Source organism: Oryctolagus cuniculus, chromosome 21 (genome assembly GCF_964237555.1).
Source record: "Oryctolagus cuniculus chromosome 21, mOryCun1.1, whole genome shotgun sequence".
Taxonomy (NCBI): Eukaryota; Metazoa; Chordata; class Mammalia; order Lagomorpha; family Leporidae; genus Oryctolagus; species Oryctolagus cuniculus.
Window position 1 is genome coordinate 23644011 of NC_091452.1, and position 24149 is coordinate 23668159.

At 55.6% G+C, this 24149-nt stretch overlaps 2 protein-coding genes across 5 annotated transcripts in view; one reads left to right on the plus strand and one right to left on the minus strand.

The window, feature by feature from the left end:
- SF3A1 (splicing factor 3a subunit 1) lies at window positions 1–19066 on the minus strand. The gene is made up of 16 exons (XM_002721169.5): window positions 18808–19066; window positions 16266–16387; window positions 11237–11444; window positions 9906–10163; window positions 7744–7818; window positions 6928–7078; window positions 6428–6621; window positions 5467–5584; window positions 5022–5207; window positions 4293–4414; window positions 3944–4189; window positions 2915–3122; window positions 2352–2506; window positions 1334–1435; window positions 1149–1220; window positions 1–457 (listed from the first exon to the last, which is right to left on the minus strand). Exons 1-16 carry the CDS (start codon window positions 18868–18870, stop codon window positions 356–358), a joined length of 2382 nt encoding a protein of 793 aa, XP_002721215.1. The 5' UTR covers window positions 18871–19066; the 3' UTR covers window positions 1–355.
- CCDC157 (coiled-coil domain containing 157) overlaps window positions 19061–24149 on the plus strand; it is a 13792-nt gene continuing 8703 nt past the window's right edge. For 2 of the 4 annotated variants that reach the window (XM_008274707.4, XM_008274708.4), the window contains exons 1-2: window positions 19075–19225; window positions 23946–24078. Coding sequence is in view for 1 of the 4 variants with exons in the window: in XM_070065813.1 (XP_069921914.1) it covers window positions 19181–19225 (45 nt within the window). In the remaining 3 variants the exon portion in view is untranslated. Of the gene's footprint in view, window positions 19226–23945; window positions 24079–24149 lie in introns of all 4 variants that reach the window. The other 2 variants (XM_070065813.1, XM_002721186.5) reach the window with 2 other exon arrangements.

The following is a 24149-nucleotide window of genomic DNA, read 5'->3' on the forward strand; positions in this document are numbered from 1 at the left end:
TTTCACAAGAAAGATCCAAGAAGTTTATTAGACCACAGCAAAATACGAAACTCATTAACGACCATAAAAGCCATACTCAATCAGTCAAGTGCCTCTTGGCACAATGCACCTATCCTGTACGCCATCCCTGGATCTCAGCTCCAACTAACGAGTGCCTTCAAATCAAGACCCTAACACAATGGGATCCCAGGGAGTAGCTTCAAAAGTCTTGCTACTATTACTAACATGGGAAGGAGTCCGGGGAATGAAATGCGGCAGGACATTCTGAATGTCCAGAGAGGGCCTGTGTGTCTAGGACTGGAGTGGGGGACAGGAGACACAAAACAGCAGGGACCTGACAGCAGGTTTCTCTCTTCTACTTCTTCCTGCCGCCTCTCTCCTTGAGGGCCAGGTGGATGATGGCGCCATTGGCCATGTTGTAGTAAGCCAGCGAGTTGGAATCCTTGATGAAGATGCCCTGGAAAGAGACAGTGCGCCTTGGCGTGAGGTCCCTGGCCTTGGACACACAACGTGGCCTGTCCATCTGCATGGCACACCTAGCAAACATGAGGGCTTGAGGGAAGGCGGGGGACAAGGGACTGAAGGGCTCTGGCTCTACCCAAAATGCTTTTTCCTTCCTTCCAATCAACTGATGGACGCTCTTCCCCTTTGTCAATGTTTGGCTCAAAGCTCAACTTCCCAAGAAACTGCCCGACCAAGGCCATGGAGACCTTTGGAGATCACCTGAGCAACAGCCTCGCTTTGCAGGAGGAAACTGAAGCCCAAGGCGGGATTTGGTCAAGTCCAAAAGGGTGAACACAGCACGACTATGTGACCCACCAGGAAGCAGGCAAGGCTGGACTACACCACCTGAGGTCGCCCTGGCTGGGATGGCCTCAGCTCTGGGTCCATGACCTAGCACAGCACTCCCGAGGCACACCCCCAGATCCTGTCCCCAGTGCTCGGGGCAGAGGGTTCCCTGGACTCCACACAAGATGGACTGCCGGAGCCTCACACTGGCACGCTCTCCAGCTCTGGCACCCCCGCCAGCACCTTCACTTCTGGGACAACTCAGAGGATCACTGCCCATCTCCCTGTGCATGGGGGACTTAGCTTCTGGCACAGCAGTGTTGGGACCTAAGGGAAGGGACTGGCACGCTCTGACGCACCTCGTACTGCAGTTTCTGTTTCCCTGCAGGCATGCCTGTAGCTTCGTGAATCTTCACTTTGATGACAGAGACCTGTGGGGCCAAGGAGAGGTCATTCGTGCCCTTGCAAAGGCCAGCAGAAGGAAGCTGTCCCTTGAACCCTTGGTCCCCATGCACGTGATACCGCTGGTGGCAGCAACCCCTACCTGGTCTGTGAGAGGCAGGGTGAAGACCAGCACCTGCCCATTCAGCTTCCATTCCGTCTTATCCTGCATGTTGGGCACCTGGACTTTGATGGACACTGGACCCTGCAAAACAGAAGGGGATCATTATGCCTGGGGACCCCTGAGCCAATCAGGAACTATGTTCTGCCATCCTGAGGGCACCTGGCTCTGGCCTGATTCTCTACTGACACACTTGTCATATTGTACAAGTCACACTCCCATATCAAGATGTGCTTTCTGTTTTCAAGTCCTCCTGCGAGTCTAGAGCTGAAATGAAGAGGTTGGGTAAAAATGCTCTGTGACACCCAAGAAGCACAAGTGTAAAAAAAAGTGGCCTGTAAAATCCAGACCTGATTCCCAACTCGGCTCATAAGGTCTCAGCCTGCCTGTACAACAGAGCTGATCAGAGCGACAGCAGAGCCCTGCGGTGAGCCCCACACGGAAAAGTGTCCCAAGGTGAGCTCCACCCTTGCACTTCGCTAAGTGCCCAAAACAGGACTCTCTTAAGAACGAAAACAGAAGATTTGGTCAAACGCACTGAGCCGTCAGGGGCTGCGGCTGTTTCTCGCCTCCTCACTGGAGCCCAGCAGCTTCCCTGGGGTGCAGCAGCACCACGGTTCCCACCTTCCTTTACTCTAGCACCCCAGCAAGGGCGAGGACTGCAGGAAAGGCCACACTGAGTTCATGAACCACACCCGGGCTTGCTTCAGGTGTCCAGGGCCCTCTCACCGAGCTGTGCCCCTGTGCAGTGGCTCTCCCTATGGCCTCCAGAGATGCCACACCAGGGGACCACCAACACTGTCACACTCAGCTCCTCTAGGTGTTAACCCACATTTACTGGGCGTCCCATCAGTCAAAAGCTTCCAGTGGCTAACCCAGACCCTGGAGGCCACCACCACGGGAGTGGAATGAGGTCAGCCGGGCACCATGTGACTAGGGTGAGACTGCAGCCCCTCCCCTAGACACCCCAGGCCACAGGTAGCACCCAGGGGTCACATACCTTGTTCCTGCGCAGGAACTCCTCCTCGGACATGAGACTGTCCTCTGTCTTGAGTTTCTTGGAGGCAGGCTCATCCTCCATGGGAGGTGGAGGGTGAACAGGGGGCATTGGGGCTGGAGCTGGGACAGGGGCCACAGGTGGCGCAGGCACAAAGGCTGCAAGGACAGGAACAGACAGACCCGTGAGTGGGGGCAAGGGGCCCAGACTCAGGGCTAGTGAGGATGTGAGGTCTTTTGGCCTATCAGGTGTGAGGTGCCACTCTCCACTGAGTCTGGCAGCCAGCAGGTTCCCTGGCAGAGGGCCCAGGGAGGCTGCCCAGACTGTGCAGCGAGGCACTGGAGGAAGGGCAGGACCGATGGATGGAGCAGGCGCCTGCCTGGGGCCTGACCCAGGTGCACAGGCACAATTCAGTCTATCTCCCCCAGGAGCTGCGGCCCCTACTGCTCCACTGGGCCGCACACCCAGCTGAAGAGCTGGCACTACTCCCAGCAGCCACTGCTCTGCAGACAATGCTTGGCCTGCAGCCCAACCCGATGGCCACGAGAGCGACACAACACACTGACCTGTTGGCACGATCATGGGTGGTGGCCGGGGTGCCATGATAGGAGGTGCTGAGGGAGGCATGGGCACCACATTGATCCTGGGTGCGTGGATGATGGGTGGCATGGGCGCAATCACCGAGCCCGGGGGCAGCCGGACCACGGATGCCATCGGGGGCCGGGGCATGACAGGTACCGCAGACACAACTGTAGTACGGACGGGAGGTGGCATCTGCAAGAAGGAAGAGACCCAGAGGTCACAGGAAGCCAAGATTGGGCCCCAAGGGCACGTGCAGCTGGCAGTGAGCCACCTGGAGCTCTGAGAATGGGCGCTGGACAGCTCCGATTCTGCCCCGCGTGGCCCAGAGACTGCAGTCTCACACTGGGCATCTGAGAGAAACTCTGCAACGACAGAACCAGGGCCACTTTCTCCACACGGGACTCAGACGATTGGAGTCCATCACTGACCCTGACTCAGCCTCCTGGAGGCCAGCAGGCCTGAGACGCAGGAAGCCCTGAGGCCCGTCCACCTCAGATCTGCTCCTCACCTGCCACTTGCTCCCTGCCCGTTCCAATCCTCCCCTGTGGATGGAAGACTGGCTTCGAGGTGCTCCATTTAAAGGGTTCTTTTTAACTTGACTCACGAGCACTCAGAATTGCTGTTAAAGAGCAGCCACGCTCAGTCAGCAGAATTCAACCCCGGGGACTGAACTCTTTAGTCAATTACAGGGGCCGGCACTGTGGCATAGCAGGTAAAGCCACCGCCTGCGGTGCCGGCATCCCATGTGGGCGCTGGTTTGAGTCCTTGCGCTCCACTTCCCATCCAGCTCTCTGCTGTGGCCTGGGAAGGCAGTAGAAGATAACCCAAGTCCTTGGGCCCCTGCACCCACGTGGGAGATCTGGAAGAAGCTCCTGGCTCCTGATCGGTGCATTCTGGCCGTTGCAGCCAACTGGGGAGTGAACCAGAGGATGAAGACCTCTCTCTCTCTCTGCCTTTCAAATAAATAAATTAAATAAATCCTAAAGTGAGTCACAGGCTGGCTGCTGGCTTACCGCGGGTGGGCGAGGCACTGAAGTGATGGGTGGGGCTGAGCTGGGGATGTTTGTGGCTGAAGACGGAGGTGGCGGCTGCTGGGGGATTTCATTGGGCTTGCTGGGGCCAATCTTCTCTTTGGTGTCGTCCTCTGGCACCAGGCCCTTGGCCTTGTGGATGGCCTCAATCTGCTCCTGGAGGGTGATGTTGGCCTGCGCGGCCTGCTGAGTGCGGGCCATGCTGCCCGAGTGGCCATCCCAGGTCACCTGCCAGGGAGAGCAACGCCAGAGATTGTCAGGACTCCTGGGACTTAAGCCCGGACGGGGCAGGCCAGGGCAGGGAGGGCACCAGGATCCCCTGCAGCCGCACCTTCTCCTCCGGCTTCTGGATCTCCTCCTCGCCGATCTTCTTCCCGATGGCCGTTTCCTCAACACCGAAGATGTCAGTTCGCCGCTCAGCCAGCTGCTTCAAGCTGCTCTCAATATCCAGACCTGCACGCAGTCACACATGGGGGCAGGCAGCAGGGATGAGAACTAAACTCAGTGCCTGCTGACAAGGCAGCAACTTGCCTCGTGCGCAGGGCAGAGGCGGCAGACTCTGGGCCCCAGCACAGCACTCCCATGCGCTGGGGAAGGCTGTCCAGTCGGCCCTACGCCTCAACACCCAGCGCCAGCGCCTGTCCGATCCCTGGCTCACACGGGAAGGTGGGCCAGAGAAAGCAGCTGTGAGGACAGGATGCCAAGACGACTGAGCAGCAGTCAGGACGAAAAGCCTGGTCCCTTGCTGGCACAACACCCTCCCTACGGTGCTGCAGGCGCCAGCCCACCAGGTTTCACCCCAAGGAGCTCGGTGTCCCAGCCATCAGCGTCCTCATGCTAGGGCAGCATGGGAAGGGAGCACCCCTCCTAGCCGTAAGGGGCCCATCATCTATACCAGCGCCTGCCTCTGGAACATTCCGAGAGAGAGCTCCTGTGTAACACAGAAGGCTTCATCCACCCTCAAAAGCTGCTGGTAGCCGTAATCACTGCTTCCTGTTTGCTTAAAGCAACGCAACTGCGACCCGCAGACTGCCACGGGCTGGGCAGGGCCCCAGCTCACCTGGCGCATACACCTCATCGTCGCTCTGCTTCTCGCGGATGGAGCGGTCCCGCTGCTCCAGCCAACGGGGGTCAAGGAGCCCGATGCGCATGTGTTCCTGCATCTTGCTGGCAGGGATCTTCTCCCCCGTGATGGGAGACACGAGATACTCATCCGGGGCAGGGGCCGGAGGCAGGGGCTTGGAAGCTAAAAGGAAAAGACTTCTGAGAACACCGCAGGGGTGTGTGTGTGTGTGTGTGTGTGTGGCCTGGTGAAGAGGTGGCATTTCATTCATGCATCATTCAAGTGAGACACATCCACTCAGTGCCACCCTCGAGCCTGGCACCAGGGCACCAAAAGTGATGAGGCCTGTTCTAGAGAAGGCGATCAGTGCTTGTACAAGGCTGCCTTGAGACCTCCCGGTCTATGGAATGAGCAGGGCACACAGGTCTGGGAGCAGCCATACCTTTGGGATCATAGTCTTTGCGGACGATGACTTGGTCTGGAGTTGGGGGCAGAGGTGGAGGCATGGGCGTCTCTGGAGGTGGGGGCACTTTTTGCCCTTCTTCTTCATCATCTGAACCCTGAAATGCAAAGCCATGGTAGGTCTCAGAGAGGGCACAGAGCCACCTCCCTGTGGCTAAGCCCCGGAAGCCGAGGATAGCAAAGAGTCTTGGCCCCCGCCAGGCCATGTCCACGTGCTAAGCCTCGCAGGGCAGCCGAGGCCAGCCGGCAGCAGGCCAAGCTGCTTCCTCACAGCATGAATGGGAGCGCTGGGGGCCATGCGCTAACACTCCTCCCAGGCACTTCCAGCAGTTGGCACCAGGCAGTCCCAAGAGGCCAAGGGCACTTAACACACTGGGGAGGGGTGTCGGGCGTGAGTCAGTACTCAATGCAGCCGCTCACAGGGCAATGCTGGGAGGGAGCGAAAAAGTCAATTCCCACAGACACAGGGGCCCTTTCTTCTCGGGCTGCACACAAATTCTTTTTGGAGGGGGGAGAGCAGGGTAGCTCTGGAGACTATGCTGCTCGGAAGGCCTGGGCTGCACGGGCAGGGCCGTCTGGAAGGAGTGCACACCACGTTTAGAACAGCTCTGGAACTGCTGATCATCCGGGGCTGGCTAAATGCACCCGCATGGGGCGGTGCAGGGAGCTCCTAGGCGAGGGCTGCAGTGGGGCAGGGAGTGCAGTGCCTCTGGGTCGAGGGGAAGGCCACAGAACAGGGTCGGCACAGCTTCTAGATCCTGGCCTGCGAATGCACCTGTTTTCAGAGCTGCAGAGAGGCTCCGAGTTGCCTGGGCTTGAGCAGCTGCCTGGCCTCGTGCCGGGCCTGCGCCTCCCAGGCCATCGCTGGTCCTGGTGGACGTCAGCCCGACCGCCGGGAGCTGCAGGGGAGAGGTCACCCGCAGGCCCGCCCGGGAGCTCACCTCATCCATGTCTTGCACCTGGGTGTCCTGGTCCAGCTGGGAAGGAGGCTCCTCTGCCTTCTCCTGTTTCTCATCCTCCTCATCAGACTCAACCTCCATCTCAACCTCCTCGCTCTCCCCGAACTTCTCATATCGCTCCTGAATAAGGATGCGCGCACCCAGCTCCTCCGGCGTGGTGGGGGGAGGGAAGTTCCCTGGAACAGGGAGAGCCGAAGTCAAAGGGCTGCCCTACCAAAGGCCACCCCTTGCCCATCTGTCTGGAGGCGAGAGCTTGGGGATGTGTCCGATTTCTCTGCCCTCAGATGCCCAGCACGATCTGGTGACCAGGATTTAGCTCAGGCAAAGCGGTAGAAATGAAGTCTTCCGGCAACAGAGAGGAGACAGACACTGAAAAAGCCGCTGGGGATCCCGCTGCTCCCAGGGAACACGTCCACCGGGTCTCCAGGGCAGGGCCGGCGCCGAGCTCCTGGCTCCCGTCTGGAGGCTCTCCTCACACCTACCTTGCTCATTGGGCTGGAAGTCCACTGTCTCCACCACCACAAAATCATGCCAGTCAATCTGGGCATAAGCCACCCGCTCCTTCTCCTTCTCCTCCTCCTCCTTCTTCCTCTCGCGCTCCTGGAACTTGGCCCACTCCACGCGGTAACACACCTGCAGGGAGGGGCAACAGCATGGCACAGAGGTGGATGGCTCAGCCCCCAGGGAGGCTCTAACCCCCAGGGCCTCCACCAAAGCCAGCAACTCCTTAAGAGCAGGATGCTCCTCTGCCCTCAAAGGAAACTTCCTGAAGCAAACTACAGCAAGCCCAGAGTCCGGACAGGACGGAAATTCTAAATGCTACAGAAACCCTCCATCTGGGACCCAAGATTTCTGCTTGAGTTGGCAAGGAGCTCAGGCCTCCCAGGGTGGCAAAACCTCCAGGAAGCCTGTGGCCTCAAGGGAAACAGCAGTGGGAGAAACAGAAGCCTTCACATAGCAATTAAAACCAGCCAGCACCAATGTGCCTCCTGGACTCTGACAACCTGAGGGCTTCAAAGGGCATCTGCCACTGGAGGGCCGGGGGTGGCCTTCGAGACAGAGAAGAAAGAGGGAGCTCTGTTAAAACTGACAGTGGAACAGAAAGCAGTGCCACGCTGGGAAACACAGGGGATCCAGGTTTCTTTGGTTCTGTGGCCACAAGGCCTTTCACCCCAGCATTCCAAGCCTGGAGCGGAACAGGGCGCTGCCGCCTGGCCTGTGTCCAAGCACCAAACGGAACTCATGTGGTGGAGCTCGTACCATTAGTAACTGCTTGCAAGAAATCACACCGAGTTTACCTGATCCAAAACTTCTCGGGGGTTTTCAGCCTCTTTCTTGAGCTTTGTAAATAAGCCTTTGGGTGGAATCAGAATCTGAAACGGAAGAGTTAAAGCCCCTGTCAGTATGTCAACCAGGGACAAAGAAGGGGCCTTCCTGGCCTGGGCTCAGGTGCAGGAGATGGGAAAGCGGGGGATTCTGGGTCCCAATCCCAGCTCCAGCTGGCTGTGGGACTCTGGCCAAGTTACTCAGCCCTAGGAACTTGGTTTCCTTCTATAAAATAGCAACAACCCCACCTAAAGTCAGCACCGTCGACTTAAAAAGGTCGTTCCAAGGATTAGCAGGAACACGTATCTGAAGCCTGGTAGACCACCCAGAACACAGCTGCTCTCAGGAGACCCATCTGCTGTCCCTCTGCAAGTGCTCCTCAGGCTACTGCTGACTCCACGGAGCACCCCTCCCGCCCCACCCCTGCCTTCTTCCCCACAGTGTGCAGCACCATCTGAGGCACATGGGCACTGCACTTGTCTCCTCCTCACTAAGCTAGAGACTCCACTAGGACAGGAACTGGGGCTCTGTTCAGTTACATCCCAGCGCCTTAAGTGCTGGCTGACACTCAGTGCGCATTTACTGAAAGAGCGCACGCAGCCTGTGTTCTAAGCAAAGTGGCCCAGCCCTACCACTCTCGCTACCTCTGCCCCGGGATGTATCTGCTCCAAGTCTTCCACGGCTCGAGACACACCTGTGCCCTCAAATTACAGCAGTAAACGCCAACACTCAAGGTGAAGGAAAGAACCCGGAAAGTAACAGAATGAAGAGGGTTCTGGGAGCAGGCACTTAGCCTAGCTGGAAAGATGCCAACTAAGACGCCCCCGTCCCACTCCAAGGTACCTGGTGGGTGTGAGACCTGGCTCTGGCTCCTGACTCTATTTCTGGCTAATGGAGACCCTGTGAGGCACAACGGTGGCTCACATAACTGAGCTCTCGCCACACATGCGGGAGATCAGGATTGGGTTCCTGGCTCCCAGTTTCGTTGCAGGTTATTTGGGGAATAAGCCAGCAGGTGGGATCTCTAATAAATAAATAAAAGTAAACGAAAAGGGGTCTGGAGACCTTTAACACTGTGAAGTGTTAAAGGAGAAATGAAGCCAGAGCCACTGAAAACCGATACTGCGCATTTACAGCCACGCTTTGGCCTTCAATAATTGTTACTTCAGCTACCTTCACAGCTCCTAGATTTGGTTATTTTCTAAACACACACATTTTTACAGTTCTTTCTAGTTATATGCTTGGCATGACTGAAGCTGGAGAAAATCCAAGTCCTTTCACGTTAGACTTTTAATACATTGTTGGTAGATACCAAGAACAGATGTGCAGATCACCCCCTGAAATGAGAAGGAAAACAACCTCCACTAAGTGTAGCAAGTGGAGCCAGCGTGGTAGCACAGAGGATAAGGCCACTTCCTGCAATGCAACATTCCATACGGGTACCTGTTCAAGTCCCTGCTGCTCTACTTCCAACCCAGCTATCTGCTACCAGCTTGGAAAAGCAGTGGAAAATGGCTCATGCCACTCACAGGAGAGACCTGGAAGAAGCTCCTAGATTCTGCCTGGCCCACGGCCAGCCACTGTAGCCATCTGGGGAGTCTATCAGTGGATGGAGGATCTCGCTCTCTCTTTCAAATATACAAATCTCTTTAAAAATGTAACAAGAAAACCAATCGTTACTGATTTCCTTTGCAATGAATTAAAGATCTGATGATTTTAATTATCAGTATTGTTAGGATACAACTTTTTAAAAAATAATTTATTTAATTCAGAAGCAGAGACAGAAAGGAAGCTCCTATCCCATTGGTTCTTTCCAAATGCCCACGATGGCCAGAGCTAGGCCAGGAGCTCAACCCAGGTCTCCACACGGGTGGCCGGGGCCCGAGTACTTGAGCCACTACTGCTGCCTCTCAGGGTCTGCGTTAGCAAGAGGAGACACGAGCTGGAGCTGGCGTTGAACTCAGGCACACTTCTATGTAGAAAAAGTAGTTTGATTTGCATTTAAAGGAAAAGCTGAATCAATCTACAGATGTCACGTTTCTTCAGCTGGTCTGCTCAGCTGCCCCACAGAGAAGCCATGCCCCGGTGGACTGAGTGCTCCCATAGGTGAGACGCCCCCCTTCCCGCACAGCACCTTGGTGTACTGTTCCACCAGCTTTGTGAAGTAGTTGAAGAGGCTGTGCTGCGGCCGCAGGAAGTCAAACTGGTAGTTGCGCTGCTCCTTCTGCATGAGCTGGGTCAGGAACTGGCGCCCGTTCCTGGCCACAAACTGGGCCGTGAGCTTCACCACATCCAGGTCAAAGGCTGAGATGGAAGGGGGGTCGGCGATGAACTCAAACTCAGGAGGCGGTTCTTTGGGCACGATGGTCTCTTGGATCACCTGAGCCTGGACCTAAGACCCAGAAGGAGTGTAAGGCGCAGGGTGCACTGGCTCCAGGGAGCGGGGAGGAGCACGCCTGAGCAGGAGAGCTGTGGGCCCTGTGTGTCCGTTCTCACGCACACAGCACTGGTGTTTGGCATGAGAGTGCTCTCACTCAAAAGAACATCAATTTCTCAGCCAACTGTGGCCTCAACTTCCTGAACAGCTTTAACTAGCTGTCTGTAACTCTGCTCCTGCCCTGAAACCGAGGGCTAAAACGGGTGGTGGAAGAGTTGACAGGAACGTGGCTTATTAGAGCAGGGGGATGGAAATGCATTAAGGACCACGTACACGCAGGGAATCCCAGTGGGCAAGTGCTTCTCTAGCTCTACATGAACCACAAGGCGATACACCAGGTACCGTGAATCCTCCTTACAAATGAGGACGCGGAGGCAGCCTGAGGCCCTCGGAGCAGGAAGTTGCAACACAAGGTTTTAGAACCCGACTTCAGCCTTTACATCCCACTACAAAACAAGGGGCTGTCTTCTCCACCACGGTTCGGAGTACAGCAAGGTGAAGGGACCAGTCCGGTTCCACACAGGAGGCAAAGCATGCTGGCCCTTCCCGTCTTCATTCACAACTTAACAGTCCCTCCTGAGCCCAGCGCAGGGAGGCTGGCAGCACGGCGGTCAGAGGGGAGGGCCCTGGGAAAGACTGAAGGGAAGGGATGGCACAAGGAGGGCCCCACAGGCCCCACTGCTCCCTTCAGCAAAGCCAGGTAGGAGGTCCTTCCCATACCACAGCACTCACGGTCAAAGCCTTGGGTAGCTACACCCCCCAAACCCTCAACTGTCAAAGAATCGCTCTGCCGACCTCACGCAACCCCTGGGAAGTCACTGACACGGCTCCTAGGGCACTGATCGTGGATCCTGGGGAGCAGGGCTCAGGGAATGCCAACTGTCACTGGGACCTCTCGGAGAGACTCTACGGGTCTACCTGTGTAAGGTGGCTAACAGCTTGGACCGCACAGTTAATCATGCACCCATCCCCGTGCTCACCTCCCTCTTGGCCCCGGGGAAGTGTAGGGTGGGGGCTGAGCTCCAAACCTTCTGGGGCAGCTGCTGCTGGGTGGCCTGCTGCTGCTGCTGCATAACCTTGGGGATGGCGGCTGAGGGCTCCTGGGCCTTCCCCTCCTTGAACTCGCTGACCTTGTGGCGGTAGTAGGCATGGTAAGGGTCATTGGGGTTCAGGAAGTTGAACTTGGGGTTGTTGATCTCATTCTGTCGTATCCTGGCTTCAAACTCAGGCCCGTTTCTGGAAGGAGGGAAAAAGAACCCTTGTGACTGCTCAGACACAAAACACTGGCCCCTCAAGCCTCCAGGCACCAGCGGCCAATGCCATCTGCCTCAGGGCCTCCTGGCCGACGACTCCACCACAGTGCACCCCGGCCCTCCATCGTGTTCTGCTCCTCAGCCAATTCAGCCACTTCCAAAACCTCCACCGCTACTGCTTTTGTCTTCTTTACCTTTCAAATATTCATTTTGTTTATTTGAAAGGCAGTCACACAGAGGCAGAGAGAGAGGAAGATCAGAGAGAGAGAGAGAGAGAGAGAGAGATCTTCTATCCGCAAGGTCACTCCCCAAGTGACCCCGATGGGTAGGGCTGGGCCAGATCTAAGATAGAAGCCAGGAGCCTCTTCCAGGTCTCCCATGTGAGTGCAGGGGCCCAATCCCTGCTTTCCTAGGTGAATTAGCAGGGAGCTGGATCAAAGTGGAATACCTGGGACTTGAACTGGCGTCCATATGAGATGCTATGACACAATACCCACCCCTGCTTTTGTCTTTTAAAAAAAGACAGGGTTGGAGCTGTGGTGTAGTAGGTAAAGCTGCCACCTGCAGTGCTAGCATCCATATGGGCACCAGTTAGTCCCAGCTGCTCCACTTCCGATCCAGCACTGTGCTATGCCCTGGGAAAGTGGTGGAAGATGATCCAAGTCCTTGGGTCCCTGAACCTGCATGGGAGATCCGGAAGAAGCTCCTGGCTTTGGACTGTTGCAGCTCTGGCCAGTACGGCCATTTGGGGAGTGAACCAATGGACGGAAGACCTCTCTCTCTCTGCCTCTGCCTCTCAAATAAATAAATAAATCTTTAAATAAACAAAGTCAGAAGAAAATTCTGTTTAAAAAAAGGAAGATACATATTACTTCTTGAAGTAACCCTTTATAACAAAAGGTAAGCAAAAGTGAATACAATGAGAACAAAACAATACTGTCAATGTTCAGCCGCAAGTTTCCTGAGACTAATTCTCTTAGTTAACAGGGGAGATACAGCAAGTGTTAGAGAAGCTTGAAGAAATACTAGCCCCAGATGGAGACTCTGCCCTCTGGGTGGGTGATGAGAAGGACTGAGACACACGAGAATTAGATGACCTGATCATGCCTGGTCGGAGCGCTAAGACTTGCTGCTGTGTCTCCACTGTCTATCTCCCTGGGATGGGCCCCCAGTCTGCCTACCTCGGAAACTTCAGGATGATGGAAAAAATGTCCCTGGTATGTTATTTGGGGAGCTCTGATTTAGCCCCAGGTGGGGCTGCTGCCGGCCAGGTCACTCCACTCTCCTCACACCGGCGCAACCCTGGTCCTGCCAGAGAAGGCCAGAGACAGGCTGCAGGCAACACTGCGCACCACATTAAAAATCACATCAACCCCTACCACAGTACCACACTGAAAGCCAGCAACACCTGAGCTAGCGCTTCAGCAAGTTCCTGTCACATCCTGTGGAGTGACCAACACCATAAGGTCTCGTCTACGGCCATACCACCCTGAACCCGCCCGATCTCGTCTGACCTCGGAAGCTAAGCAGGGTCGGGCCTGGTTAGTACTTGGATTGACACCATGAGGTCTCAATGTGGCAGTGCACTAGTCCAGCGGAACCTCCTGCTTTGGGAAGATGCGTTTCCCCCTTACATAAGGCAGACCACACGAGGAAGGCGAGCGCCCACTTAATCTCCACTACACCAGGCTGCCGGACACAGCAGATGCCCAGGCAGGAGGAAGGCCCAGCCTGTCTCCTCCATCACTGCTTCCTAAGCCATAACCTCCCCACATCTGGGAACAACTGGAACAATGAACCGACCACAAGGCACATCTGTTCCTTCCCAGCTACTCTGCTGCTGCTGATTCGCTCACTGTGAATTTTAGAACGACATCCTCTAACACAAGGAGTCCATCTCAGCAGAAAAAGACATGATTCTGACTCAACCTAGTCAGGGGGACTTTTCAAGGGTAATTTCTACTTCAGTTTTTAGACAGGAAAAAAACAGGGAAGGGAAAACCTAACCCAGAGAAAAAAATTCCTTTTGGCAAACCACACTCAGCCGACTTCTACTGTCTTTCCCATGAGCTCCTACGAGGCAGGAAACATGCAGCCGGGTTCTGCCGGCTTTGCCCCAGGGCGAGACACTGGTCTGTCCCTCTGCTGCAACGTGAACAAAATCACGCTTGCCAATTTGAGCAGCGCCCAGAAATGCAATTACCATAGCGCTCGCATCCACATCTAGAGGTATGGGTGTATGCATAGTTTTAAGTAAACTTTGACAGATAAAATTTTTATTGCCATGGCAGCAAAAGATGGCACAAAATTACTAGAAAGCTATTTGGCAAAATGTTTAAGAAGTGTTTTTTTTTCTCCCCCTTAAACTGCAGGCCTATCATTAAAAAAAAATGAGATTTACTTATTTGTTTGGAAGGCAGAGTGAGAATGAAAGAAAGAGAGATCTTCCATCCAATGGTTTACTGCCCAATTGGCTGCAAAAAAGCCAGGAGCCTGGAACTCCACCTGGTAGCCCACATGAGTGGCAAGGGGCCCAAGCACTTGGGCCATCAGTCACCACTTTCCAAAGGCACATTAGCAGGGCGCTGTCGGGAAGCAGGGCAGCTGAGACTCGAATGGGTGCTCTGAAATGGGGAGCTGGCGTTGTAAGCAGTGGCCGAACCACACTGCGCCCCAATGCTGATCCCAAGACATCTTTAAAAAAATGCTTTCAGCCCGTAAAGTACCACACAGGATTTTCTTCTAAGGCAACAACCTACAAAGGAAAGAAAATACTCAGAGGCTCCGCGCAGCTTCATTTGGCAAACGGAAACACTGGAAGTGATCTCAAAGGAAAGAGAGAGGAGACGGCTGAGCCAGGCAGGCCCGTCACCTGGCCACGGCGCATCCCCCCCGCAGAGGGAGAGACCACAGGGCAACACGGAGAAGTGCTCGCAACACAGGACAGAAGGGGAAGCATGATGTGAGAGAACCTGTGGGCATCTCAGGGATGTACAAAGCAGGCCAAGGGCTAGAGGAACACATGAACACAGTTGGCAGAGATTATCTGCTGGCGAGACAGAGGATTCTTCACCAAGCACTCTTTTCCTACTTACTCTGTTTTTAAAGTATCAGGGGAAAAGGGTGCTGCTGACACAGTCAATCTTTATCCTATTTTTATTTATTTATCTGAAAGACAGTCAGTCCCCATCACTGATGTACTCCTCACATGTCGGCAATGGCCAAGGCTGAGTCAGGCTGAAGATAGAAGCCCAGAACTCAATCGGGCTTCCCCATGTGGGTGGCAGGGCCCAAGCATTTGAGCCATTACCTGCTGTCTCCCAGAGTGCATCAGCAGGTAGCTGGAACTGGGAGTGGAGTAGGGGCTCGAACTCATGCACTCCAATATGGGATACAAATGTCCCAAGAGGCTTTTTAACCACTGTGCCAAATGCCTGTCCCTAGATGTTGATCTTAAACACAACACCTGCTGCCCTGAATCGGATGCAGCCTAATGTTCTATCAGGCACAGAGCAGCTTGTGACGGAATTCTCAGGTTGATCTAAGCCCCTGAAACGTGCTGGGACGAATCCATACAATTACTCTGTTGTTTCGTGAAAGCAGACCAAGCAGGGTAAAAATCAATTTCTGTATTTATTAGGAGGCTGGGAGGGAAGGAACATCTATGAAACGACGTATGGTGATGGGGATGCTGCTTCAAGGAGTGGCCTCTGGAGGGCAGCTGCCTTCAACGAGGGCAGCCCCCTGTTCAGGGCCAGCTACTGCTTCCAGGAGAGGAGCCGTCTAGTTCACTAAGAAGCCAGAAATCTAGACTTCTTATGATACCTCACTTCAAAACAACTGCAACTAACTGGAATTAAAAAACAAAAAAAACTGGAGATGTGGGCAGCGTTGTGGCACCGTGGGTCGAGCCACCACTTGTGATGCCAGCATTCCATATGAGTGCAGGTTTGAGTCCTGGCTGCTCCCTTTCGGACGCAGCTCCCTGCTAACGTGCCTGGGAAGGCAGCAGCAGATGGCTCAAGTGCTTGGGTCCCTGCCACCAACGTGGGACACCCAGATTGAGTTCTAGGCTCCTGGGTTCAGCCTGGCCCAGCCCCGGCCGCTGTGTGTGGCCATTTAAGAAGTGAACCAGCAGATGGAAGATCTCTGTCACTCTGCCTTTAAAAAAAAAGAAAGAAAGAAAGAAAAAGAAAACTATGAGGACAAACAAAACATCCAAAGGCTTAACAGGGCCGCTGGCTGCCTAAAGTAGGGTGTGTGTAGACCTTCTGAATGCAACAGCTGTAAGGGAGATTCTACCGAAGGCTGTGTGGGCATGTGTAGTGTCCGGGCTGGGGCAGGCACTCTCTGTCTATGCCACCGAGGAAGACAGCAACAGCTGCTCAGTGCACCTCAGCGGCTCAGTCCCATCACCTCCCTTCTGTTTCAGCAACCCCAAGATGGCACGTTATGCGCTTCAGCAAATGGGGCTTATGAAGCTCTGTGGGGTGCGATCCTGGCACCATAACGGTCACCTCCCCGCTGCATCTCCTCAAGCCAATGGCTCCGGCACGGACACCAACACCGTCCGCACCACAGCAGGTTCTAGGGACGTCCTCACGCCTGTTCTGCAGGCAGAAGCTCCTGTGACTGTGGCGCTGGGCGTGACTCGCACCCTGGCCATGGTGCTGTGTCAGAGACGCCACGGCCATGCTGCGGTTTCAGATGAACGAGCAAGCCTGAGTCAACAGCACCCCTGTAAACCCCACACCATCCTGTGCCAACTCGAGTGCTGGTCCACCGCGCAGAGCAGCCACGTTACCTGGCCACGAAGCTGGCAGTCTTGTCAACGATATTCCTGACCTCGGGCGGAGGGTAAATAATCCCCACCACGGGCTTCGACGGGGTGGAATCCTCCTTTGAAGATGCATCTTCTTCTGGTGGCTGTGAAACAGGAAGAGCAAATGAGGTCTTGGCTTGGGGCAGGATCCCCATGGTTCCGTTTTCCCTGGATGCTGTCTGCGAGAACACATGGCACCGGCACAGGCTGCCCCGGAGGAAGCCGGGACGAGAGCAGCCTCCCTGGCTCCCTGCAGCTACCCGTCTCCATGGGACCGGGAATCTGCATTGTGACCAAGTGCCCAGGTGACTCAGACACAGGCCTCTGACCACCGTCTGAGAAACACGCTCCAATATCCAGGTGGCCGTGTTGCAACCCTGCCTCCAGCACTGTGTGCCATGCGGAGTATTCAGTTGTCTGTTGAATAAAGAAAACGGGAAATTCCTTCGGCCTTGAATGCCCTTGCCCTCTTCCTCTTCCAGTCTCAGCCACCATTCAGGCCTAGATGTTCTGTGAAACGCCACCGCGACAGTCAACATCGACTATCCCTTAGTCTCTCCCCAGCAGCTTTTCCCCTTGTAAAACAAAGGCCAGGCCACTCCGCTCAGAAAACTCCCTGCTGCCGCCTCCTCCTGCCCACTTCCTCCCCTGCCTGCTGATCCCCAGTCCAGGGCTCCTGCCCAGGTCAACACCACCCCCCACAGCCTGCCACACACTGTGGTGGTCGGTGGTCGTCCGGGTGGGACTGGGGACCATTCCTTCGCATCCCCCAAAGCCTCATCCTCACGTCCTTCCTTCTCACTCCTCCCTCCACCCAAGTTTCCCGACTGGCTCCCTACAATGTGGAGACCCCCACAATTCTGTTCTAGGTTCTTTTCACGGTATTTGTCCTCATTCAGCCCGCACAGCCGTGCCCTCCGCTTCCCCTCCCAGGCTGGGCTCAACAGTCCTGCCCACACCAGTGTCCCAGAGCATCAGGCCGGACTCAGACACAGGACTGGGCCCTTTCAAAGCTAACCACTCTCCTCTTGGCTACCCAGTCAATCGGACCAGAAACTTGGGGCCCCTCGCCCTTCCTAGGCTCCACGTTCGCTGGCATACCGTTTCTCAAGCACAGAGCAGCCCCAGCTCTTTACATCGTTTTGACTCTCACGAGAGCACTACAGAGCAAGTACTCTACCACCCCACATTACAGATGACAAAACTGAGGACTGGAGAGCTTAACGGCTCTGAACAGAACCAGATCCCAACGGAGCACTCTGGTGGGCACCATCTGCCATTCCTTTCTTGCCATCCCCTCCTCCCTCCCACCGCCCCGCCAGGCCCGGCCCCCAACACCATCTCCACAATGCCTCGCCTTCCTACTGACGGGCCACATCACAGCCTGCCTGGCTGAAACTCTGAAACACACGTCACTCTCCAGCTTGCGACCCTTCCTTTTCTACACCGTCCACAAAAAAAAGCTCAAATCCTAAGACCCGCACCTGCCGCCACCTTTCTCCCAGCCACACTGTGGTTCACTCCCCCCGGCTACTCTTGCTTTGCTGTCTGTCACACTCGTTGTCTGGCATCACCTTGACAATTTTCCCTAGGGGCTGGGAAAACGCCAGACACGCACAGAGGCACTTACGTACCTGGGGAAGGGTCATGCTCCCGCTGTGTTATGAACCCAAAGCGGTGACTGGTACGGCGAATGCATCAAGACCGCTAATTCCCTTTCTTAATCACCTACCTGGAGAACTACTTATCCTAATAAAAACAATTCGCCTGTCACTCCTATGGGCCTCCCAGCCTCCATCTCCCCTCTACCCTGGCAAGCCACACTGACGTCATTACTGTCTGCTACTGTTATCACGGGGCTCATCATGCCATCCTGCAACTACCTGTGTGCGTGATACTTTTTATCATAGGGCGTATCACGTGGCAATTATTTGCGTGCCATCTTCTGCCCTCAGCTTTTACAGGCTGGCTTGCACCGTTACCGCTTACAAGCAAACCGGACAATAACCATGTGTGTATCCACCTCTGCCTGTCTGTCCACTCGTCTAAGGCTGGATCGTGACTCACCCCGGTCAAAACGGAACCTGGCTCAGGGTGAGGGTGAACTTGATGCTGAGCACTAACACCCAGATCGGGGGGCAGTGGGCAGCGACTGGGGACCACTGAGCCCAAACGCTGCACACCAGTGGGTGGGCGCGATGGACGCATCTCACACCCGAGTGGATTACTCCGGGACCTTATGCACATGCAGGCTCCAGTTCAGGAGATCCAAGGTGGAGAGTTCGGGTTTCTACAAAGCCCGCAGGCAGGGCCGCCGCTGCTGGCCCCAAACCACTTCGAGGACCCCTGCCCTAGAGCGCTCATTTCGCCGCCTCCTGGGATCTGCAGTCCCGCCAAGCCCGCCAAGCCCTCCAAAGCGGCCACTTCTTCCCGCAAAAAATAACGAACGCCCGCGCCGGAGGGGAGGGCCGAGGCCTAGGCAGGCTTGCAAGGGTTGCCAGTCGGGGTGCCGGGGGCGCAGTACCTGTTTGGGCTCGGCGACCACCGGCGGCGGCGGAGGCACCGCCTGCACCGGTCCGGCCGGCATGACTGCGACGCTCAGGGCAGCCAGCCCGCCTGGTTGTCGGTGACTCTTGCTTTAGAAACACAGCCTCCACGCTCGGGAGGTACGAAGAGCTCGCAAGATGGCGGCGACCGAGCGAGACGTCGCCGTGAGCGAGACGTCGCCGCGGAGGCGAAACTGACGTACTTCCGGTCCCGCCCCCTGGCCGGGGCGCGCTTCCCGCCCCTCCCGCGGGCACGGCGGCGCGCGACGCCGTTACCATGGCAGCAGTCAGGGCGCCAGGCTCGGGGTTTCGGAGACTCCTAGGAGTCGCAGGTGCGGCGGGGGCCGTTCCATGAGCCGGTCAGACGCAGAGGCTAGGCTGCGACGCCGGAGACAGGTGAGATGAGAAGTTCTTCATCACCCGCCGGAGGGGCCTAGCGGTCACCTCGCGGCTCCGACCGCTACTTTACCCCTCCAGCCCCGCTTTCTTATCCCCCTCCCCGTCCCCTCGCATTGGCCTCTAACTTTGGGGGTTCTCCTCCCCCCAGGACCGCCGCCTCAAGCCCCTCTTTCGCTTCAGACCCTCCCCCTCCAGGCCTCCCAAATCCCAGGCCTCTGCTCCCATCGGCCCCTTCCTGAACCCTCCTCCCCAGGGCCTGCCTTTTTTATAGGTCCCTCGGGCGGCCTCCTGAGCCGGCCCTTCCCAGATCCCGGCAGGTGCTTTAGGCTCCTCCCCTCGCTCCCACAGGTGCGGCGCTGCAAACCACGCCCACACCTGAAATCCCGCCGGCTGGTCTGGCTCTTGGGGTTCCTCTGGGCTCTGTCCTGTCTCCCCTGCTCCGGAAAGGCGGGAATGAGCGCTGACCCCACCCCCCCACCAGGGCTTCGGTTTTCCTACCTGTGAAATGGGGTGGTGATAGGAAAAGTAGTTCCCCCAGCTTCGTTCTCTCCGGGCCTCTCCCCTACGCTGGCTTCTCTGACTCAGTCACAAGTGGCTAATGTGAAGTTGTTATGAATGAGGTCGTTTATCCCTTACAGTAACCATGGCAACCGATGTAGCGATGCCAGTGAAGTTCTGAGTCGGTGTAGTGGGAACCCCGATCCAGGCCGAGTTTAACACCTCTACTTGTAGGGAGTTATTTCTTGCTTTGTCTTCACGTGCCATGGACAGTCTCAGGTCAGAGACGGACAATGCTGTCCTGTTGGCTTTAAAGTTTGGAAAGTGTAGTGGCCTAAGCCTCAGCCTGTGACGCTGCCATCCCATATGGGCGCCGGTTCGAGTCCAGGCTGCTCCTCATCCGATCCAGCTCTCTGCTGTGGCCTGGGAAAGCAGTAGAAGATGGCCCAAGTGCTTGGGCCCCTGCAGCCACGTGGGAGACTCAGAAGAAGCTCCTGGTTCCTGGCTTTGGATCGGCTCAGCTCCGACCATTGCGGCCATCTGGGGAGCGAACCAGCGGATGGAAGTCCTTTCTCTCTGTCTCTCCCTCTCACTGTCTGTAACTCTACCTCTCAAATAAATTTAAAAAAATAAATTTTGGAAAGAAAAAAAGGAAAACAAAAGGATTCTGGATTATAAAGATTTGAATGAAATACTTTGAAAAACTAGTTACAATACTTACTAGATGTATGGCCTTAAATTATCTGATTTCTAAAAAAATAAAGTTTGGAAAGTGTTTTCATAGTGGCACACTGGGTGGGAGGTAGGCATAACTTTTTAAGATTTTTATTTATTTGAAAGGCAGAGTTACAGAGAGGCAGAGGCAGAGAGAGAGAGAGAGAGAGAGAGAGAGGTCTTCCATCCGCTGGTTCACTCCGCAATTGGCCACAATGGCTGGAGCTGCGCTGATCCGAAGCCAGGAGCCAGGAGCTTCTTCCAGGTCTCCCACGTCAGTGCAGGGGCCCAAGGACTTGGGCCATCTTCTGCTGCTTCCCCAGGCCATAGCAGAGAGCTGGATCAGAAGTGGAGCAGCTGGGACTTGAACTGGTGCCCATATGGGATGCCGGCACTGCAGAAGGCGGCTTTACCCACTACGCCATAGCGCCGCCCCGGTAGGAATTATCTTTACCAGTGGGGAATTGCACTAGTTCACAGAAAGAGAAAGGGCTTGCGTATTGATCAGGAGTGGAGGCAAGTGCCCTGCCCTTCTCTGGGAGTCGAAAGGGACTACAGAGGGGCAGAGTTGATGACTGCTCTAACTACAGGTAGTGTTGGCCCAATTGGTGCTGTCACTGCAGAACTGGCAACCTGAGGCAGCGGGTCCCCTTAAGAACCTCGAATGACCCAGAAAGTCCACATCAAGTGCTCCTCCACTCAGCACACCCATAGCGCTTCTCCAGCCATCCTTCTGCCTGCCTAATTTCCATTTTCAGGGGGAAAGATGATGTCAGCTAACTTTGGGTAGTGTCCACGCTCTGCCGTTTGCTGCCGTTTGTCTGAGCTGGAACCTCACGGGAGCTGGTACCTACGACGGCCCCAGACGGCAGCTTTAGGCACTGGAAGAACAGGGCAGGGTTTCTTGGTGCTTCCTGAGTCTGCTCGTGAGCGCCAGGTGCTTTGCCACTTCCTCGCAGCTTGGGGCATCTTGCTGGCTTTATTATCTCCATCCACATCTGTTGCAGCGAGGAAACCCACACCATTTCTCCCTGTTCTTTCCCTTGTTTCTGCCTCACTCCTTGGGGACCTGAGATCTCTTGGGCAGCAATGGCTCATGAGAGGCAGTTGCCAAGGCAACACCTGTGTGGAATGTGAGTATGTGTGTGCTCGTATGTCTGTATGTAACTGGTTTCTGGATGACAGCGCCCTGTGCGTCCTGCTCTGTCCCTAGTGTGTGTGTGTGTTTTTTTTAAAGATTTCATTTATTTATTTGAGAGGTAGAGTTACAGACAGTGAGAGGAAGAGACAGAGAGAAAGGTCTTCCTTCCATTGGTTCACTCCCCAAATGGCCACAACGGCCGGAGCTGCGCCGATCCGAAGCCAGGAGCCAGGAGCTTCTTCCTGGTCTCCCACACAGATGCAGGAGTCCAAGGACTTGGGCCATTGCCTACTGTCTACTGCTTTCCCAGGCCATAGCAGAGAGCTGGGTCGGAAGAGGAGCAGCCGGGACTGGAACCGGCGCCCATATGGGATGCCGGCACCACAGCCGGAGGATTAGCCTGCTGCACCATGGAGCCGGCCCCGTCCTAGTCTTGACACTGTGCCCAGCAGGTTGTAAATCCTTGCTGAGTGCTGAATGAGCACACAGCGTCCGACCCTCTACTGTGGCACTGTACAACACAGTCGTTGCCAGTTTCACGTGGCTTTTTAAAAGCGTTGTTTTTGTTGGAGAGACAGACACACAGAGAGCTCGTCATCCACTGGCTCACTCCCCAAACGCCAGCAGTGTCCAGGGCGGGAGCTGAGCTGAAGCCAGGAACTGGGGCCTCGAGCCAGGCTCCCGTGTCAGGTGAGGACCCATCACCTGCTGCCTCCCGGGGTGTACACTCGCGGGGGGCTGGACTCAGGAGTGGAGCCGATGTGGGGGTGCAGGCATCCCAAGGGGCATCTTAGCCACTAGGCCAAACACCTGCCCCTCCCCCGCGTGACTTCTGAGTGTTTGAAATGGTATCTGGTCCGAACTGAGATGTGCTGTGTCGAATAGACACTGGACTTTGAGACTTAACAACAATGAAAAGAATGTTAAAAAAAAAAAAAAAAAAGCACCAACAACCTCCCTAACAAGTTCAGCGTCCTGCTGGGGTGTCCTGGGAGGCAGCAGGTGATGGCTCAAGTGCTCGGGCCTCTGTCACCCACAAGGGAGACTCGGGTCGACGTCTCGGCTCCTGGCTTCAGCCTGATCCAGCCCCGGCTGTCGCTGGCATTTAGAGAGCGAACCAATGGATGGAAGAGCCGTCTCTCTGATTCTGCCTTTCAAGTAGATTAAAGCAAACAAATAATCATAGAAAAAACTGCTGCCCATGATTTTTTTTTTTTTAAGATAAGGCTTTGGGTGTATGTGGTTAGATAAGATGTTGTTAATTTGCCTGTTTCTTCTTACTCTTTTTAATGCGGTGTAGGGGAGAGAAAGAAGTCTTTGTCTCACCCATTGCAGACTTCATGGCTGAGGCCTCCATGACAAAGGGAGAGCAGGCGCATTTGTGCAATAAATGTGTCCCGTGACGAGGGGACCTCAAGAGATGAGGACCCAGATAAAGGGGGAAATCCGTGTGTTTTTAGGGACACTTGTGGAGGACGGAAGAGTGTGATCTCACAGTAACAAGCGCGAGGGGCTTAGCAAGGCTGTTTGTGCAGACTCTAGCTGGCATCGCCCTGTGACATTCCCTCCCCACTGGGCGTAAGGCTGGACGTGGTCCCGCAAGGTCCTTCCAGGGAGAGGGGTCTTCAGCCTCTCGAGGTGTCGTGGCCAGTGTCAGGGAGGAAGGTGAGAGTGGCCTTTTGCTTTTGCTCTTTTCCCAGTCCCCAGGGGGCCAGGTTTTCGGGTAACGTCTCCTGCACGCCATCTGGGCGGAGTAGAAAAACCTAACAAAATCTCAGACGTGGCTTGATTAGACATTTGCTTTCGGGCACTGCTTCTCCAGAAGCAGCGTGGCCTGAGGGCAGAGCAGAAATGCCAGCCGAGAATCCCAGCTCTCCGAGTGACCCTGGACCAGCCTCCTGACTTTGGAGCACCTCGGTCTCCCCTTCTTTTTTTTTTTTTGGACAGGCAGAGTGGATAGTGAGAGAGAGAGAGACAGAGAGAAAGGTCTTCCTTCACCGTTGGTTCACCCCCCAATGGCTGCTGCGGCCGGCACACCGCGCTGATCCGAAGCCAGGAGCCAGGTGTTTCCTCCTGGTCTCCCATGCGAGTGCAGAACCCAAGCACTTGGGCCATCCTCCATTGCACTCCCGGGCCACAGCAGAGAGCTGGTCGGTCTCCCCTTCTGTATAAAGGAAGTGGATTCCCGCAGTAGGTCCTTTAATCAGACCGAGCACTGTTAGATCACGCCCTCTGTGCTCAGCTGCAAGGCAGGCTCAAGGCACCTGCCCTTTGACTTACCCCACTCCTCTCCCCAGGTGGCCTCCCGCTGCCCCCTAGGAGGTCCTGCCTGACCGTGCACTCACTCACTTCATCTCTTCCTAGGGACTGAAGGGCTGCTGGGGGCAGCTCTGCACCAGAGACAGGAAGCCAGGCACCAGGAATGAGCCTCTGACCCTGAGCCCCAAAGGCCACCGCTAGCTCCAGACACAGACACTCCAGTTCCACCTGTGTGGAGGTGAGGGCAGGCCCAGTCCTCTGGGAGAGTCCAGTATATCCCTGGGGTACTACCTCTAGGTGCCTCTGAAC

What these genes read in the sequence shown, in the direction of transcription:
- SF3A1 (XM_002721169.5), bottom strand. Translation starts at nt 18,870, where the DNA reads ATGCCGGCCGGACCGGTGCAGGCGGTGCCTCCGCCGCCGCCGGTGGTC. An exon ending in ACTGCCAGCTTCGTGGCCAG is followed by an intron (nt 11,445 to 16,265) that starts GTAACGTGGCTG and finishes CCCTCCTTCCAG; the next exon opens with AAACGGGCCTGAGTTTGAAG. An exon ending in CCCGAGAAGTTTTGGATCAG is followed by an intron (nt 7,079 to 7,743) that starts GTAAACTCGGTG and finishes CCCTCCCTGCAG; the next exon opens with GTGTGTTACCGCGTGGAGTG.